Consider the following 19,304-nt stretch of genomic DNA (forward strand, 5'->3'; position numbering starts at 1 on the left):
GTGACTCAAACTCATGGAGGCTTGATGGAAACTACTCGTAATCACATACACACACCGCTGCTTGCTGTGCAAATGACTATTACACAGCTTCCTACACATCAACTGAACCATCCGTTTTCCTTGTTCAAATATACTTCAGCTTCTTTTTCTGGCGACATGAATGATTATCACCTGACAACTGGTGGTTTTGCTGCATGCAATGTGAGAACGAGTCATTGGTCAGATTACATTTCATGAAACTGAAAGCAGCGGTTGTGAAAGATTTTTTTGTAAAAGTGGCAAAGCAAACTGAATTCAGGCTCAACACTCTGTAAGACTTCATCATGTTCATCTGTTATCATAGATGAACACTTTAGTCCCACCCCTTTGAAAGATAACATATCTGAAATACTTCCTCTTTATTTTTCGCATGCTTTCAGTGTCCACTGTCAGTGTGTCTGGTAACTTCTGTTTTTGATATTATCTTACATATTTGCTTTTTTTTCTCTCTTTCGAGGCCTCCGCTTAACATCAGTCTCTTTTCACATCACTTGCTGTGCTGTTACACATGAAAAATAACTTGGAAATCAGAAAAAACTTAAAGTGTACTTGAGTAGCAGATGACCCGAGGATATAGAAAAATGTACAGTAAATAAAGAAACATCAGTTGTCATCTTCATGGTGAATCCTCAGGAGGATTGGCCTCACCTTCCTGAAACGTCACCCTGTGCCTCCATGTGACAAAAAAGGAATGCAGAAAGTTTTGTTTCTGAAAATCCTTTCCTCTTTAAAAAAAAGTCAGTGATCATGGTAAACATTCTCACAAAATTATTCGATGCTGCTCGTTGGACTGAACTACCATTTCCATGATCAGCTTGTGAGGAAGACGCATCTGCAAACCCTCTACAGATAACTAACAGCCATAAAAGTAAGGTATAATAATTCTGTCAGTGCAGTCTTACATACTTGCATACGTATTAGGTTTGACTGTGGCAGCAATTTAAGTCAGATTTTAGACCATCTGAACTGAAAATAGAGTACAGATGAAAAAACTTCAAATCAGGCCTTCTTTACACTCACTCTCATGGAAAAGTGTGTTAAAAATAATTCAAAATGTTATATTTATCTGCAGTAAAAATCAACTCACAAAAAACAAAACGCTGGTTCATGCCTGCTGTTTGTCAGACTGTGCAGGATTGCTGATTCACTGTCTTAAACCACCTAAATCCTAAATATCACCACTTACTTAACACCGGATTACATGCTGAAATACTTTTTATACTATACTTTACTGCTTAAAAACTTGTTTGTTAAGTGCTGGGAGAGATTAAATGTCCTGGCGGTTCAAGCGTATTCATCTAAGATATACTTGATACTGAAGAGGAAGAGGAGAGAAAACGCTCTCACATGGCTGCTACACATATTGATTGCAAAACTTTTAAATTGTCATGCTTTCAGTAAGATTGATGTTTTGTGCCTGACTGAGCTCAGGCCTGTCAGACATTTTCAGTCACTGCTCAGGAAACTTTTAACACAATAACACCTATGAGTTTGTTTCTTGCAACTGATCATTCTTTGTCTGGTTTGCCTTTTTACCTTCTTCCTCTTTGTTGATTCTGTTTCAGTGTTTACAAAAAAAAGGGGAGAGTTTGCACACAGGATTCTGTTTTGATAGGATTGATCAGTTTCTTCAGCACAGGGAACGAAAATGCACAGATGTTTTGGCTGAGCCTTCGTGAGTGCAGTTTCAGGACTGAAGTGTGCCTTCTCTGGTTTTTACAGATTAAGATCAGTTTACTCATCATGTTACAACTGTATAAAGTCTTCTATGACTCTGCAGGAGCTTTCTAGTCGAACAAAATAAGCCTGATGGTGTCTTATGATTATCTTGAGTTTGACTTGAGAATTCTAATATTTGAGGCTGGAGGCATGATGTTTGAAAGAAGAGGGCATTAACAGGCAAGGTCTAATAAAAGACACTATTAAATTGCATTATAGGAGTTATAAGATCCAGCATCTGTTTCTTGCAAGGAAGTGTTGCTGAGGTAGTCTGTAAAGTTTTTTTTTATTGTTTTTTTTTTTACTTGTCACCAATAATGAGTGTCAATCAGTTCATCACAGAGAGAAAGTTACTACCTCTGGTTAAAAAAAACAACAAAAAAACAAATAACTTTATGTGTCTCAGTGGTTCACAACTTTCTTGGGTGACCCCTTAAAATGATGCAGTCCACTTGTGAACTTTTGTCACAGGTTATATATTCCACCAAAGACAACTTTTTTGCAATTGTTTTATACAGTCTCATAGCGCAGCTGAAAAGGTTCATATTTAGCTGACTGATTGATTTATACTGCAGATAACTTTGTTGCAGGCATACCACTGCAGATGAATGCTACAGAATAATGATACTGAATGGGGCCTCCTTTTGTATGGATTGCTATGATTCAATGGTGTTTTTACTTCATGTACATGATCTCATACATCTGGGTGCCCCAGGATGCTATAAATATGATGTTATGATGTTATCTTTCTCTAAGCTCTGAAGAAGGCACACATTTGCTGAAACGTCATTCTAAAGTCCTTCCACAGTACTTTCTTTGCAAGTTATTTTACTTGTTTTCCATCTAAAGGGATTTCCCCTCTTAGCTTCTCAGATTGTTTCATTTCTTAGAGACTCAAAAATATCAGTATTTTACAAGAAATAAGCAAAAATTAGCGAAGAAAATGTGGAGCAGAAATATGTTTTTATTCTTCCTTGTCCCATTAATCATCTTGTGGCCCCTCGGCTTTATCAACCTTGCATTTTTTTGTGTCATCCTCCTTTCAGACATGAAAGACAGGCTGAGGCACCTCCACGAGGAGCAGATTGACTGTGAGGGCTTCAGCACAGTGGAGCTGGACAACCTGTCAGAGCATGAAGCAGCAGCAGGAGCAGCAGCAGCAGCAGCAGCAGAATCACATCCTGACCCAGACCTGGATGGTGTTCTGCAGGAGGCCCAGCAGATACGTCTGGAGATCCAGCAGATGCAAAATGACATCAGCGAGCTGAAGGATGTGAACTACCAGACTTTGAACAAGACCTCACACCTCAGTGCAACAAAGCGGGACGCCAATGCAATCGGGGCAGATGTTAAACGCAGAGGAGAGTCTGTGTTGCAGAGGCTGCACAAGATGAATGCTCTCAGTGGAGAAATGGAGGCTCAGCGTGGCAGCAGTGACCCAACAGCACGTATTGCTCTAACACAATACCAATGTCTCAGCAATGCTCTGCGAGAGGCGATGATCAGCTACAATGACACAGAGATGAGCCACAGGGAGGCTTGTAAACGGCAGATCCAGAGGCAGATGGAGGTGGTGGGCCGGGAGGTCAGCGAAGAGGGGCTGAGGGAGATGATGGAGAGCGGGGAGTGGAATGTGTTCAGCGACCAGCTAGAAGGCAAAACAGCCCACTCTGCGTTGTTACAGATCGAGAGCCGTCACAAAGAGCTGCTGGAGCTGGAGAAGAGAATCGAGGGGATCCAGGAACTGTTCTTGGATGTGGCTGTGCTCACAGAGGAGCAGGGAGCAACTGTCGAAAACATCCAGAAAAATGTCCAAAATACTGAAGTGACCACTCAGGAAGCGTTGGTTCAGCTGGATAAAGCCACCAAATCTGATAAAAACAACCCCTTCAAGCAGCTGTTTTGTAGCTGCTTTCCATGTTATTATAATTAAGTCTGATGGGGGCCAGTGGTTTTGGATCAGGTCTGCTTCTAGTCCAAGAACATAAGACATTGTTCTCAATCATATGTACCTTCAAAAAACTGTTTCGATATGAGGTCAAGAATGAACTTTGAATTTCAGCATTTGAGCCAAAGTGGACGAAAAGTCCTTAAAATCCTCAGAAAAAATCTTAATTTGAACTCATCAACAGTTCCATGGCAACTGGTCATGTGGTCACGTGATGTATGATTGAAAGCCGGTGGTGGAACGTAACTCAAATACTGTATATGAGTACAAACTCGGGGTACTACTTGAGTATTTCCATTTTATGCTACTTCCTACTTCTGCTCCACTACATTTATCCGGCAGCTACAGTTACTAGTTACATTACATATGAAAACTTTTACATCTAAAATGTACGATCAGATTACAAAATATGTTGTTAAAGATTAAACTGTCCAACAGTATATAAAGCACTTAACCAACCAACAGTCCTCAACCCAAAGATATTCAGTTTACTGTCATAGAGGACTAAAGAAACCAGAATTAATTCACATTTAAGAAGCTGGAACAAGAGAATTTAGACACTTTTTCTTAAAAAAATTACTCAGCATAATGAATCAATTATCAGAGCCGTTGACGACAATCTTCTGTTCATCAATTCATTGATTTTTCATTGGAGTTCTAACCGAATACATTTACTTTTGATACTCTTAAGTACATTTTGCTGATGTCATTTACATACATTTAGTCATGTTACATTATAAATTGAGTAGTTTTATTTGTAATGGAGTGTTTTTACAGTATGATGCTTACTTTTTACTAGATTAAAGCAGTGATTCTCAAACTTTTTCACGTCAAGGACCCCTAAACTGACACAAATCAGACCACGGACCCCCCTCTGATAAGATTTTTGCGTTTAGATGTTTTATTACATAGAGTGTATGAAACCCATGACCAAAATATTCATACATTCTGTCATTGTGTTACTTATGGATGGAATATAAAAAATAAATTGTTCCTCTTTTTGCCGGGGACCCAATGGAACACCCTCAAGGACGCCTGGGGGTCCCTGTACCCCACTTTGAGAACCACTAGATTAAAGGATGTGAATCCTTCCTCCACCACTGTCAAAAGCTCCAAGTCAGCCACTAAATGGACCTTGTGGTGAGACTACTTTGTCAACTGCTGTTTTCAAGGTCAAGATTGAACTTTGAATTGTCAGATAATGACTCTTTAATTGTTTTACTTGTCTGATTTGTGGAAGACTTCAAAGGGTTTGTTATTTCTGAAAAAGCTTTTAAAAGGTTTGTGTCTTTCATATGCCATCCTGACAATAAACAGCTCACAAATCGAGGTCTTAACATCCTCATTACATAATTTGAAAGTCACCAGCGCGCTTTGATATTCAAAAAAAAAAAGTCTTCCTTGACTCAAAGCAGGGGAGGCTGTGAAGCGTGTGAAATGAGGGGGGAGGGCGTGATCTTCCGCACTAATATACCTGTTGCTATATGCTGCAGGCTGTCAGTGTGTCAGTGTAATGTCTTGACTGCGAGACCTCATTTAATGCACACACTTGACCTTTGTTTATGTTGAAATTTGGAGATTTAACGGAGAAAAAGAGGAAATGAGTTTTTTCGTGGTCGCCTCTTCTGCTTTAGCGAGTTTATTGGTGTAAGACCGTCGGAGGGAAACACAACAAGCAAGGTACGTGTCTTCTGTTTTTTGTTGTATGGTTGTGATATTTAATATATTGGCTGATATAATCGATTAACTGATTTGTAGGCTCAGAACTGGCCACTATAGTACAGGATTTCTGTTTACTTTATATTCTCCTCATTATCCTCACTTGTAACGGCCAGTGATGCTTTAAGGTTTGTTCATCTGATTTATTCCTGTTCTAAAAAACATTTTGAACATTAACTGCACCCCACTAATGCTGCTCAAACAGTTTCTTTCACTGCTCTTAAAGTCGACGCCCTGTAATTAATTTCTATCTGCGATGAAAACGTCACAGCTGAGGAAGTAACTTGTCAGTTTCCTTTTGAGGAGTTAAAAAACAGATAGCTACTGAACCGTGTTTCTTAAGAAGAAAGTACGTCTAAGTTTTATAGGACTAAATAAGTTGCTGAAGCCCTGAAGGTTTTTAGAAAATAAGTACTTTTATTGAATTTTCCAAGTTCTATACAAAAAGGTGTCCCATGAGAAAAAACTCAATAGAGTGCACAGAATATTTTAGAAATCTTTGAAATCCACAACCCCACCCAGTCCACCCACATCTCCCCAACAAGCTGCAATGCATTAAAATGATATTAACACATAGTAGCCTACATGTTGATACAGCTCATTCACAAAATCTGAAATTCTTGCACATATATATGACAATATCCAATTTTTTTTTTTATCCTGGTGATCATAGCAAAACAGGATGTGAAGGGTGTCAGTATTTTCCTAAACCTAACAGATTTTCCTCTTATGGTTTCTAAATGGAACATGACATCTTCCAACCACCTGCCATGAGAAGGGGGATTTAGATTTTTCCAATTACTTGAGATCAGGCATGATGGTGGAAGAAGCACTCAGATGTTTTCCTTGAGTAAAAGTATCAATGCAACACCAGTTCAAGACTTGTACTGCAAGTGAAAGTCCTGCATTCAAGACCTTATCTAAGTACTATTATCAGTGCTCATTATGCAGAAAATTCCCCCTGTGACTGTCATATTATTATACATTACATTATTAGATTGTTTTTGCTGATGCATCAGAGCATTAAGCATCATTTTAATGTTGTGGCTGGTGGAGGTGGAGCTAGTTATACACTAACTACTTTATGTACAGTTGTGTAGTGTAGTCCTTTAGTCCAGTTAATCCCAAACTTTTAGTATATCTATCAACTAAGGCTTCAACTCACCAATAAATTCTTAAATCTGGAAGATCATACCCTTAGTTTCTGTGTTACATGATGATAAAGTGTCAGTGGGAGTGATTGCATTCGGAAATCAGTTGTAAATATCAATAAAAGTGAGTGTGTGCAAAATTATATGTTAATGCTAGTTGTTCAAAAGATGCACAACTCCATCTACTGTATGCAGTGATCTTTAACTGAATCCTATTACATGCCAGGCATGATCTAAAGCCAGATCTATAAATGCTGTAATAAAAAGATGGTTGGACAATATGGGTGCCAATATGGAAAGGCTTTCTAGGCTATAGTGACCAGATTTTAGGTGATTGGTGGCTGAGCTAATAAGGCAAAGGATACTAAAGAAAGAGAAGGAAAGATCCTAAAAGTTTAAAAAAATAACTGACAGAAAGGTTTAAAGAGGTCAGTAAAAGCTCCTGACTCCCCTTGCAGGTGAGATGAGGGACAGACTGTCTGAGCTGCATACCATCACCCCCAAGCCTGCAGAGGAGCGCGGGCCTGAGGAGGGCGATGACTCTGCAGAGGATGGGATTGCTCTGGAGCAACATGCCATCGTGTTTGAGGGAGACGATGTGATGGAGGGCATCTACAAAGAGGCCCACGTGATGAGGAAGGAGATGCTGCTGCTCAAAATGGACGTGAAGCGTCTCGGGAAGCAGAACACCAGGTTCCTCACATCTGTCAGGAGGATCAGCAGCATCAAACGGGACTCCAATGCGCTCGGACGTGACATCAAGGCCAGAGGGGAGGGCATTTACGCACGCCTGGAGAAGCTTGGGAAGCTTAGCAAGGAGCTGGAGGAGGAGCACGGGCCCACCTCGGCTCTGGCTCGAATGGTTCGCTCACAGTATTTCTCTCTGACCAGCGCCTTCCATGAAGCCATGTCTGAGTACAACGCGGCCGAGATGGCACAGAGGGAGAACTGCAAGACTCGCATCCAGAGGCAAGCGGAGATCATGGGCAAGGAGGTGACCAGGGAGCAGATAGACGAGATGATCGAGACGGGCAAGTGGAACGTCTTCTCGGACAATCTCCTGCTGGAGGGGAAGACCGCCAGATCTGCTCTGACGGAGATTGAGAACCGGCACAAGGAGCTGCTGGAGCTGGAGGGCCGCATCCGGGACATTCATGAGCTTTTCTTCCAGATGGCCCTGCTGGTGGAGGAGCAGGGCTGCATGCTGAATAATATAGAATCAAATGTGTGTGCAACTCAGGACTATGTTGTCAAGGCCACAATTCAAGTCAAAAAGGCTGTGAAGTACAAGAAAAACCATCCATGCAAAAAACTGTTTTGTTGTTGCTTCCCTTGCTGCAAATGAGACAGCATCACTGTTATTTTTTTTTTTTATCTCTCAATGTCCAGATAATATCAAGGTTAGATTCAAATCAGCTTCCTACGCATTGACCTCATTTTAAGGCAGTGAATACTAGGCAGAATATACTGGATGTCCATATTTCACACTCATCATTTTCATCACTGAGCTGGTCTGAGAAAGATCAGCAGTTCAAACCACACGTCCAAATGCAAACGTGTACAGTGTGATATGAGTGCTGCATTTCCTGAATCTTAATGAGAACAGCTCAATTACTGTAAAAACATCTACGCTATAATTTAACGCATAACTCAGCTTTGTCCTTGCACTTTCAGCTTTCATGTTTTCTAATGTTATTTTTAGATATTTAAGTGATGTATAATATGGTTTATTTCTAAATAAATGCCTTTGGGTGGCTAGTTTTGACAGCCTGAATGTAGCTTAACTTGAACTTTAAGTCTGCTTCTTAGAGCCATTGCTAAATAAGTCTTTAGTAATACAGTGATCACACCATACTGTGGTTAGGTGGGGAGGCAAGATAGATTTGTGTGGATTGTGCAACTTCAAAATGGCCACCCATTGCTGTTATTGTCACCAGCTATAGGCCAGAGCTTGCTGTTTCTCAAGATCTGTTGCTTCACACGAAAGACTGTTTCTCAGAAATGGACCTGTTTGATGTTCAGTGAAATGTCCCCCTGTAGTGTAAGAGTGGGTACTTCTGGCACAACTTCACCTACTGCCATGGTGCACAGAGAAGGAAATAAGTCTGAAGAGGTCAAAACTCCAGTAGAGCTGAAATATTTAGTCGATTAGTCAATCGGCAGAAAATTAATTCATCGTTTTTAGTCATTTTTAAGACAAAATGTCCAAAGTCTCTGATTCCGCCTTCTCAAAGGTGAATATTTTCTGGTTTCTTTAGTCTTTCATGATAGTAAACTGAATATCTTTTGGTTGTGGACTGTTGGTCAGGACAAAAAAAGATGTTTAGGGATGTCACCTTGGGCTTTGAGAAACAAAGCATAATTTTTCACCATTTTCTGACATTTTATAGTCCAAACAACTTATCGATTAATTGAGAAAATATCGACAGATTAATTTGTAATGAAAATAGTTGGTAGTTGCAGCCCTAAACGCCACACGCGACCAAAGTCAGTCAGATTGTATTAATCAGGCAGGTTTTCTCAGATTTGTCCACACAAAGCATGCATTCAAATCAGTGTGTACATATGTTCAGCCAGGCATTGTGCCAATAAAGAATGTGAAACTAGGTCAGAGTCCTTTCTGTTTGCATAGCAGGCCTATCTCTCTGTTATGTGGGTGAAATGATAATCAAATTTAAAAGACCATTATTTCCTGTACGTGTGGCTGTCCATCAGCCATTGGGGGGGGATTCCCACTCATCACCGGGTGAACTGAAGCTCCGTGACTGAGAGCATCACTCCTCATACAGCACAGGAGAGACGCCAGTGGGTGTTTTCAGAATAACTGCCTCTGCTCAGTGTTGAAACGGCTTTCAGGGCTGTAATGATTGCACTTCCTCAGCAGCGCCGTGTGGTTTGTGGTGGGCATTTACTGGTAGCAGGACTGGTTTTATTTGCACTGCGGCGCCATAAGTTTACTCAGGTGGGTTTACCTGGTATTCTGTTGTTGTCCAGCTACTCGGACTGTCTTTGTTTGATGGATGGCGCTATGTCGTCACCAGGATGGCCGAGTGGTTAAGGCGTTGGACTTAAGATCCAATGGACAATAGTCCTCGTGGGTTCGAACCCCACTCCTGGTAGACAACAGCAATTTTAACCAGATCACCTGCGCAGGTAAACATGATAATAAACAATAGTTTGATTGTGAAGCCTGTATAGACGGTGAAATGCTAAATTTAGCAGTTGCAATCCTCGGAAGAGACGCTGTTGAGATGTTCATCCCGAGTGAGAAGTAATACCACTGGCTTACATATATATATATATATTATATATATACATATATATATATTATAAGTAAAGATCTTTATCACTGTTTGGGCGTTATTGCTTATTTCTGATAAGAAATAATTCCAGATATATTTCCTAATCTTGTACATTTTAAGTGAAATCCAATAAAGTGTATAGAGTTCAGTGATCTGGTATAAAGTGTGGTCAGATCATAAGTCCAGTATGTTCCACTGGGGAGGCGCTGAGATTTGTCCAGACTTCTCCTCCTCCGGGGGGTCAACAAGTACCTGTTTGATTGCCATGTCGCTGCCGATTGGTCCGCTGTATTACCATGGCACATCTTGTTTTCTCACAATTTAAAACGCACAACACTTAGGATTAAGTATAAGTTTCCTGTCCTAAAGCTGCCTCTTGGAATAGGATCATTTTCTACACCACTTTGTGATTCTCTTGTGTCTAACCAGTTGTTTCTCAATACTGTTTCTCATTGTAGATGACAACGAAATACGCTATTTACAAATTGTTTATGGTTCTGGGTTTAGTCTATTGAAGAACCAGGGTACCCCCCATCCCATCCCCTCCTCTCCCCTTCCAATCGTGTAGAACCTACGGTGGCCGTGAAACTCGCGAAAAACGCGAAAGGCCTCTCTAGAGCCAGTGTTTGTCCGTTCTAGGCTACTGTAGAAAATGGCGGTGCAACACGGCGGACTCTATGGATGAGGACCATCCATGATGAGGACCCGCTTTATGTAGATATAGCTAAAGAGCTCATCCTAAGGTATCAAAAACACAACAATCCTTATTTTCAGGTGATTATACACTAATGACAACGTACGTATGAATATTATATTCAATTTCTACCAATATGTCTGCGAATAGATCCCTTTAAATCCTACACACTGGTCCTTTAAAGGTAACTCATTACTATGAGTTATAATTAACAAAAGTGCACGTTTAAAAACCGCAGAGGAAACACCTTGACTCAGCTGTTGTCACGCAGCACAGCATAGCTGTTAAAATAGGTTGTGAAAATGAGTTTCCATTTCCTCTCAATCTAAATTCAAGGCAGCATTCATATATGTGTGAATTGTAAACAAAAAGACAGCCTCACCACACATAACATGTTTTCAGTTCACGCTGTACCACCCCTGAAGTAAGAAAAGCTCCCATTAGAGAACAATAAAATGTGTTCATTGTTTTCTGATGATGCAATGATGGCCAACACAAGAGGGAACAGATCTCTGCATTGTTAATTATTACTTTAAAAGCTTCTATTTATATCACTATCCAGTTACATGTGAATATAGTGTAGTTGTAATTATATTTAACATTGACAGGGCTTTAAATGTATTTGACCTGCACCGTATAAATACAACTCAACGAGGTGAGTCAAGTCTCATTAGAAGGACTGCAGTGACATTTCTGTCTGGACAACCTGTGTCGATCTGGCGCCATCTAGCTGTAGGAGATGGAAACATGTTGTCATTAAACTGGTCATTTAACTTATGCATCACTCGATTGGACACACTGGATTAAGTTCCAAAAAGGCAAAATTTCAACCTTCTTCTATAACTTTTTTTTGCAACTACTTCAATTTTATATAATGTATCTGGATGCTTGTATTGTAATAATTGACTTTTTTGTTTTGTTCGATCGCTTGACCGTGATATCTACAGGATGTATTCAATTTTGTGCACACTTGAAATGTCTTTTTCAGTCAAATCAAGTTTCGGGAGCTTAAATCCAGTGTGCAGATACTTTTCTATTTTTACTTTGTTTAATTTAATCACACACCTGCAGGATGTGGACACAGCTACCTTCCACCAGTCTTCACTTTTAACCAGGAAGCTCCCCTGTTGAAACAGATCACCTAGAAGCAGCTGATCTGTGTTGTTCAGGATACATTGAATGGTGTAAAATTTCTGTACTTAAGTTGATGTGGGTGTCATTGTTTTTTTTTTTTTTAATTTAAACTGTGGTATGTGTTTTATTTCTTAGTTTAAGGTTGAATGTGTTGTGTTTCTTTGTTTTTTAACACCTTGTGACCATGTTGGAAATAAGTGTTTTCACTTTAACATGTTATCCCTTGGATTTTGTTTTGTGCCTGTAATCCATAAATAAAACATATAATAGGATTTGGCTGGGATGGAAACCTTTGGTCTTGGCCCTTGAAAGTTTTGAGACATTGAAACATTAAGAACTACTGCAATAAAAAGGTCAAAAACGAACATTTAAAAACTGAGAGCCTCTTTATTAAAATGCTTCAAAAGTCAAACAAATGAAGCTGGCATATTGTGGTGAAAACACACTTCAGCAGGAGTGAAAACAAAACTTAAAAACGCTGATGAAGATGTTGATACACTCCAGGTGCCTGCAAAGACCGACTGCATCACTAAAAAAACAAAAGAAGTGTGCTGCAGAAACACATTTGTCTTAACATTGTATGAACCTCAGTAGAGCAAAAGACTGATTAAATGCTCAGGTTCTCATTCTGCTCACACATTTCACAGGATTAAACCTGATACAAGACATAAAAAAAAATGCAACTTAATATGAAAATGTACTAAACCAATGCACTGTGCCTGAGAAATAAACTGTATATAATATAAATGAGGCTGCAACTTGACTCAACTGACTGAAATATTTTTTCCAAAGACACCAAACTCAAACATGCAAAACATGAGGGAGTATTAACTCCTGCTACTTGAGCAAAGACAACCCCGAGCAATAGGATTTAAATTTTACAGTACATGCCTTCATGTGCAAATCAATAATGCAAATACAAGTCTAGACGTTACAGAGGCAGATTTTTTTTTCTTTCAAAAATGAGAGTACCAGTACAAAAAAAAAATAAACACAGATTGGGACTCCTAAGAATAAAAAGACAGTTTAGTTCCAACATTGCCTGGGCTTTACATCAAACTTCAGAAATATAAAAACAACAAAAACACACTTTTTTTTTCTCAAAGGAATATCATTATTCTTCTCCTCATGAGTAATCAGTTACTCTTTTGTGATATTCTCAACTAATTTTGTATTATTTTTGTATTTGTATTACACAAAATATATTTAAAAAGGTGTTCGACAAGCCTGATCGAACAAGATTCAAACAGAATTTTTGCTGACTGGACTCCAGGTGTGCAAAGCTTGTCGCGTCATACCCAAGAAGACTTGAGGCTGTAATTGCTACCAAAGGTGCTTCAACTATGTACTGAGTAAAGGGTCTGAATGTCAACGTGATATTTCAGTGTTTCCTTTTTAAAAAATTTGCAAAAAATTTCTAAAATCCTGTTTTCACTTTGTCATTTGTCACTCCAGGGTATTGAGAGTAGATGAAGGGTAAAAAAAAAAAATGAAAGGCTGCAACGTAACAAAATGTGGAAAAAGTGAAAGGGGTGTGATTACTTTTTGAATGCACTGTAATATGTTAGTCCAGCACTGCAACACACACTATTATGTTATAATAATACTGAGCGGTACACCAGTCAGTTCTAAGACCGCACAATAATCAAGTAGCTGACGAGTATGTGACAATGTGTTACTGTCAGCTGTTTTCTTGACTACACACAATCCACTGCTAGTGTTGGTCAGCACCTACTGACAAAGCTTCATGCTAAAACCCTGAGACACTAACATTTGAACACAGTGGAGTGCCAAAAATAAATTTCAACCATGATAAATAATGATTATAAACATAATTAGTGATGTTCATTAGTTGGAGGGAAGCGTGTGCCCGTTATACTTCTTAACACCTGGCCTGCAGGGTTTGTTTTTTGAGGTCTGACACTGAGGGAAGGAAACAGAGTTTACTGCTCACTAACCACAGTCACTGATGGATTCTTAAACTCACTGAGTACATTCATCATTTTACTAGTTGTTACACTTTTTTGGATAAAAGAACCTACAAACAATTGCTGGTTACGCATCAAAGTAGCTAGTAGAAGAGACAAACCACAAGCCAACCACAGCTAAACAGTACTGCCATTTGGCTGGTGAATAGTGTTATTTCATCTCTCACCTGACTAACATGCCAGCCCATTAGTCAGAAGTGAGATACAAGAAAGATGGACCACCTTTGTTATGGATATAACTTGAGCAGCATGTGCCAAACCACAAAACACACTACATTTAAAAAACACCAAACATGATGGTGACATGCTTATGCTGGTGAACAGAAGTCAACAACCACAGTGAATATATTCGGCCTGTAAAACGGCATACATTGTGCACAGCTACAACAGATGTTTGGTCAGTCTTAAAATGGAGAATTAAAGCCATGAAATCTATGAGCTCTAAGTAGTACACATATGGTCGCTCTAGGTATCAGGATAAGATATAAAACCGTGCAAGATACCAGTAAACTGTTCCAGCTAGAAGCAGCTGAGAAATCTCACCGAGATATTCTGAACAACCTCATGACTAGAAGATCAAGTGTATCACAAGTTAAGGCTCTACTCTTACCTCCAATGTAGCACAGTACTGACTTTTTGATATAAAAATAAAAAATCCTACATCAAAACATCTGATTATTTACACAAAGTCAGAGTAGATAAGGGTACAACACTGGTATTCATAAATCCAGTGAGTGGAAGATACAAGGCTCGCTCTTCAATCAGCTTGTTTACAGTGCTGACTTGTGATTGCAGCATGTCAGCCTGAAAAATTAATCGGCCCAACACTGGCTTTGTCTTATTTATGGGTGTGAAAATTTTCTTTCACTGTGAAGCAAAGAACAAACAGTTTCTGACTTCCAACCAGGAGTTTTTTCTTTTTGAGATTGGGAGTGACTGGTATTTCTAACATCTGTAAACACTGGAGGAAAATACATCTGTATTTGAGTTCTGATGGTCTCAAATGTCAAAAAGCTCACTTTATATTAAAAGGATCGCTTATGCTACTGGTTTGAGAACTGAACGTAAACACCTCCCTTCTTTTGTGAGCTCTCTGGTGAAACACATGCATGGCAGAGGGATCGCCTCCTCCCGACGGGCAATTGTATTGAACTTGCACTTTTTGAGGTGGTCGGCCATGCTGGCAATGTTGGCAAACTTCCACTCGTTCACTGTACCGAAAGCTGTGCTGAATCTCCACACCTGAAGGACAAAAAACGAATTGACTATTACTTCTCATGCATTACAGCTATAGCAACACAGCAGGCGCGTGATGCTGATTATCAAATGTGTTTACTAAAATAATAATAATAACTAACCTTGTCTGTGATCTGCCATGAAGGAGACCCATCAGCACGCCGTTTCTTCTCCCACAGCAGGACGACCATGCCACGCATCTGGAGCAGGCTGGCACACACATCCCTCATGGTGCGGGACACTCTGGACAGCTGACACAAGCTGAAGCTGTCCAGGAAGCTTGCTACATGTTGCAACACCTCAAATGGAAGACCGCTGAACTGATCGCACTTGGAGCCAAAGTGGCAGGTGTTTCTTGGGACCCCAGTCTTTAGAGGTTGACCAGGCTGAACCCCAAAAGAGCCGAGGTGCCTGTCGTGGATGATTCGGAAGCCCTGTACTGACGGGCAGAATCGTCTTTGGGAGTAGGTGCAGCCATAATAGGCCAAGGGGCAGCGTTGCTCCATCCAACCATTGAGTCCAGCGTGGATATCCCCGTGAACATTTTTGAAATGAGACGAGAACTCATCCCGCCGGAACAACTGCCCACACACAAATGTGAACATGGAGCGCTGCTTGGTTTGGTATCGAGCCACACATTCAAGCACCAGGTCCAGTCTAAGAGTGTGGAAGGGGCTTGGGTTGGAAAGCTGTGGGCTGGCGTGATCGCACGCCGAGGCCGAAGCGATATCCCCGACCATGGTGTTGGTTGCGAGAATGGCTGAAGGAAAGGAGAATGTCTGCGTACCAAAATCAATGTGGTAGCCATCTACAAACCTGCTGTCTGAGATACCTCGGCCTCCCGGAGAGTCACCGAGGCAAAAGAGCAATGCAGCAGTGATGAGATCAATGCCGTGGAGGCCCATGGGGTCGTCTGCTACTTCCAGGTCAGATGTGTCTACTGCCTTGTCCTCCATCTTTGCTCTGAACAAATATGGGTCTGACAGCAGAGCCCGGCGTCCGTTAAATGTAAACATACTTATCCCTCTAAGCACTTCTACATTCTGTAGTTTGCGCTCCAAGCACCTATACCTGAGTTCAGAGGGCAAATGTTGTAAGAAGTTGTTTCTTACATGATCAGACAGCAGGAATGGCAGTGGAGGTGAAAGTGGTGCTTGCTGAGGAACTGGAGGTTCCAGTGCTACAACAGGCATGTAATTCTGAGGCATCTCTGGCCAGACAAGGTTGGAACCGTTTACTGGCTCGCTGATAAGGTCTTCTTTCTCTTCAAAAAACAACTCCACAAAATCATTTTCTTCTGCCCAGCTGATGCCATCATCTCCATCCGTCCCCACTGCACAATCCACTCCACCCACTGCTCCGAGCTCACAATCTGAATCAGAGTCACTCTCTTGCATATCTACATTCTTTCCACCTTCAGCAACATAATCAGTGTGACAGTCACCATTTTCCCCATTGTGGAGTTCGCCGTTCTTATCTGTCTTTTCGCCATTCAAATTTCCAACAATTACTTCAATATCCTTAGAATTAGTGAGAATGTCCAAGGCTGCTGCTAAACTTCTACTTGTTTCCACTGAGGCCCTATACAACTCGTTATAAGGCTCCTCTTCCATTTCCATTGTTCCATTACCCAACACTGTCTCTGTCACACTTGATGCTGTGGCCATTTTGTCACTTTCATCCACTTCCTTATCTCCGTTCTTTGACACAGTGGTCGTGACCTTCAGGGACTCTAATAGCATCCTCTGATCCTGCAGGGCCAGGGCCATGTCTAGCTGCTCCACCTCATCAAAGTCTTTGCTCAAGTTTTCATAGGACTTGCGATCGGCGTAGCTCACAGGCCAGCGGTTCCACTCCATAGTACAACACACTATACTTGCTGGGCAAGTCTCAAGGTGTTGTGCCATCTTGATCCTTGCGATAGAGAACGGGCAGCCAAACCCACTGTTTAGGCATGGCAGCCGTTCATACGGACACAGTAAACGATGTTCCTCTAGCTTGCACGAGTGGAAAACTGCCCCACAGACAAGGGGGCAGCCAATGAGGTCGCAGGAAACACCGGTCTCTGGTCTTACCATGCATCTTCTGTTGATGCATTTAAGGCAGTGGGGGTGCAGATTCTCCATTTTGACTTGATTTCTCCTTGCCCAACTGATTCTGGCAGGGAAAAGGGGTGAAGAGTTCAACCCTGAAACAAAGACATAAACATATTTGTATCACAAGCCTTGACAAAGTACACGCATGCCATGGCAAATATTTATTCAGTAAGCACACAGATTGGTCAGCGGGAGCATAACATGCAACCGTCCAACATAACATACACACACAAGAGGTCCCATGCCTGCAAAGTACTCTGTAACTACACATGTGCATGTTTACTAGATCTTTATGCTGTTCAGTCACATTTCACAACACTCCTCTTAGGTTACATGGTGACACCGGTTCTTCCAGGGCTTCAAGGCAAATCTGAACCCTCACCTTTAGGCTCTGAGAGGCTGCTCTTCATTCATGGAGTTTGGTGACAAGTGAGTCAACCCCTTAAGAAGTTCAAAAAGTTGTGCGCAACAAACCCACTAAGTAAAATACCTCTGAGTCATTACTTGTTTGCGTTGCTTGAATGTAGGGATTAGTTAGGATAAATAAAGCTGGCTTAATTGACACAAAACAATTATTTAAAGATCTGATGCAAGTCCAAACCGCAATGCCACACAGGAGAGCTATTGTTCAAGTCTTTGGTCAGCAACAGCTAGCTAAATTACGCAAGCATAGCTAAAAACACAAACAACACAACACCGGCTGTTTCCAACAATTATAACCAATTATAGTTTTAACACCAATAGTATGTGACCTTATTGTGTTAAACTACTAAAACTAGTTTTTATGATAAGTGCACGACGGACAAAGCTTAACAAATGAGATACAAAACTTTGTAAAACAAAAGAACATCAACAATATGGCCAGCCAACTAGCTTCGCTGCTACACTTGTTAGCCTGCTCAGTTAGCTAGCTGGTAGCTTCCAGAAACTGCTTACCCGAATTACGGGGCTCCCCGAGTTTCTTTTAATTGTATTTTTTGACTTCTATCAGCTCCGTCGACACCAACAAACACGGAAACTACACTTTCATAAGCATCCCGCCGTATCGAATGAGTCCAAATCTTATTTTTATATGAACTGGCTGCAGTTGGTTCTTCGGCTCTGAGACCTTCGCTGCTCTGAGTCGGTCGGTCGGCGTTTGTGTTGATCCTGCTGTGGGACGCCGCACCTCTACGTCATCACGTCGACGGCCGGTTTATGGACGCAGAACCGCAGAACTGTGAGACAGCACTGAAATAGACAGACTGGGGAATACCCTGAGGCCAGTTTTACATGCAATCACTCATGAAATGTCTGTGCTGTTGTTTTTGGATTTTAATGAATACAGACTCTTTGCCAGGCAATTCAAATTACTTATAAATCTATATATAGGAGAAATCAGTGGTAGAAAAGGTACTAAGATCTCCTCCACATGTATTAAGACTTATAAAAATGATCTGCTTGGAACAATAATGTGTGTCTGATATGTTTTTTCCCACAAAAAATGTATAATTACTATGTTAAAATCCTAAAAGTGGCATCTATTCCTTCTCCCTCACTAAATATCCAGAATCTATGAGCATGCAAATATTTTTCATTGCAAAAGTTTAACTTCTGGACCCAAGATGTCTCTTACTTCACTTTAAAGTACATTCTCAGTGTATTTACACTGGAGGCTTTCATACTGGACCACGATTGGCTTTCAAACTAGGTCCAACACAGAGAAACTTTCCACTTTCAGCAGATGAATATATAAACAGTCTTTCAGTGTCAAACTATGCACAGACATCATTCTGCACAGTGAAGCTCAAACATCCAAATGTAGGAACAAGACACATTCATCTGCTGAAAGTGGAAAGTTTCTCTGTGCTCACTGAAGAATCTAAGTTAAAGGGGCGTATCTATGAGCATGATTTGTGACATCACAACTAGTTTAAGACAGTCATGGTCTAGTATACAACTTACACAAGTGTGACGTGGAAACTTGAAGTATCCAGTGCACATACACTGAGGATGGACTTTTCAGTGAAGGAGACATCCTGTGTCCAACAGTTAGACTTTTGAAAATGAAAACATCTACAAATTCATAGATTCTGGATTTTTAAGGGAGAAGGAATAAATGTAATTTTAAGAATTTCTGACTATGTAGTTGAATTTTTTGTGAAAAAATCATAGACACAAATTATTATTGATATTGTATAGGTATTTATACCCATACAATATTCATTCCAGCACTCCATTTCATATTTATTTCCGATCTATTTGCACTCTTCCACACTTTTGCACTATTTGTATCCTG

General features: G+C 40.6%; 3 protein-coding genes and 1 non-coding gene across 4 annotated transcripts; 3 read left to right on the top strand and 1 right to left on the bottom strand.

Moving 5' to 3' along the window:
• The first annotated feature begins 2,806 nt into the window (after positions 1-2,806).
• On the top strand, positions 2,807-3,923 carry LOC122997948 (syntaxin-11-like). The gene has a single exon (XM_044374358.1). The coding sequence runs from the start codon at positions 2,807-2,809 to the stop codon at positions 3,689-3,691; it is 885 nt and encodes a 294-aa protein (XP_044230293.1). The 3' UTR covers positions 3,692-3,923.
• A 1,216-nt stretch (positions 3,924-5,139) lies between these two features.
• stx11a (syntaxin 11a) lies at positions 5,140-8,879 on the top strand. The gene is made up of 2 exons (XM_044374359.1): positions 5,140-5,386; positions 7,035-8,879. Exon 2 carries the CDS (start codon positions 7,040-7,042, stop codon positions 7,919-7,921), a length of 882 nt encoding a protein of 293 aa, XP_044230294.1. The 5' UTR covers positions 5,140-5,386; positions 7,035-7,039; the 3' UTR covers positions 7,922-8,879.
• Positions 8,880-9,612: 733 nt separating this feature from the next.
• Positions 9,613-9,695, top strand: trnal-uaa. The gene has a single exon. It is a non-coding gene; the product is annotated as a tRNA-Leu (tRNA).
• A 2,378-nt stretch (positions 9,696-12,073) lies between these two features.
• On the bottom strand, positions 12,074-18,185 carry fbxo30a (F-box protein 30a). Its single transcript, XM_044374291.1, has 3 exons — positions 17,963-18,185; positions 15,053-17,118; positions 12,074-14,936 (listed from the first exon to the last, which is right to left on the bottom strand). The coding sequence occupies exons 2-3, from the start codon at positions 17,054-17,056 to the stop codon at positions 14,733-14,735; spliced, it is 2,208 nt and encodes a 735-aa protein (XP_044230226.1). The 5' UTR covers positions 17,057-17,118; positions 17,963-18,185; the 3' UTR covers positions 12,074-14,732.
• Positions 18,186-19,304: the final 1,119 nt, after the last annotated feature.

The sequence above is a fragment of the Thunnus albacares genome, chromosome 15, assembly GCF_914725855.1.
Source record: "Thunnus albacares chromosome 15, fThuAlb1.1, whole genome shotgun sequence".
NCBI classification, from domain to species: Eukaryota; Metazoa; Chordata; class Actinopteri; order Scombriformes; family Scombridae; genus Thunnus; species Thunnus albacares.

Coding starts and splice junctions, on each gene's coding strand:
- LOC122997948 (XM_044374358.1), top strand. CDS start 2,807: ATGAAAGACAGGCTGAGGCACCTCCACGAGGAGCAGATTGACTGTGAG.
- stx11a (XM_044374359.1), top strand. CDS start 7,040: ATGAGGGACAGACTGTCTGAGCTGCATACCATCACCCCCAAGCCTGCA.
- fbxo30a (XM_044374291.1), bottom strand. CDS start 17,056: ATGGAGAATCTGCACCCCCACTGCCTTAAATGCATCAACAGAAGATGC. Junction 14,937..15,052: donor CATGGCAGATCACAGACAAG/GTTAGTTATTAT, acceptor TTTGTCCTTCAG/GTGTGGAGATTCAGCACAGC.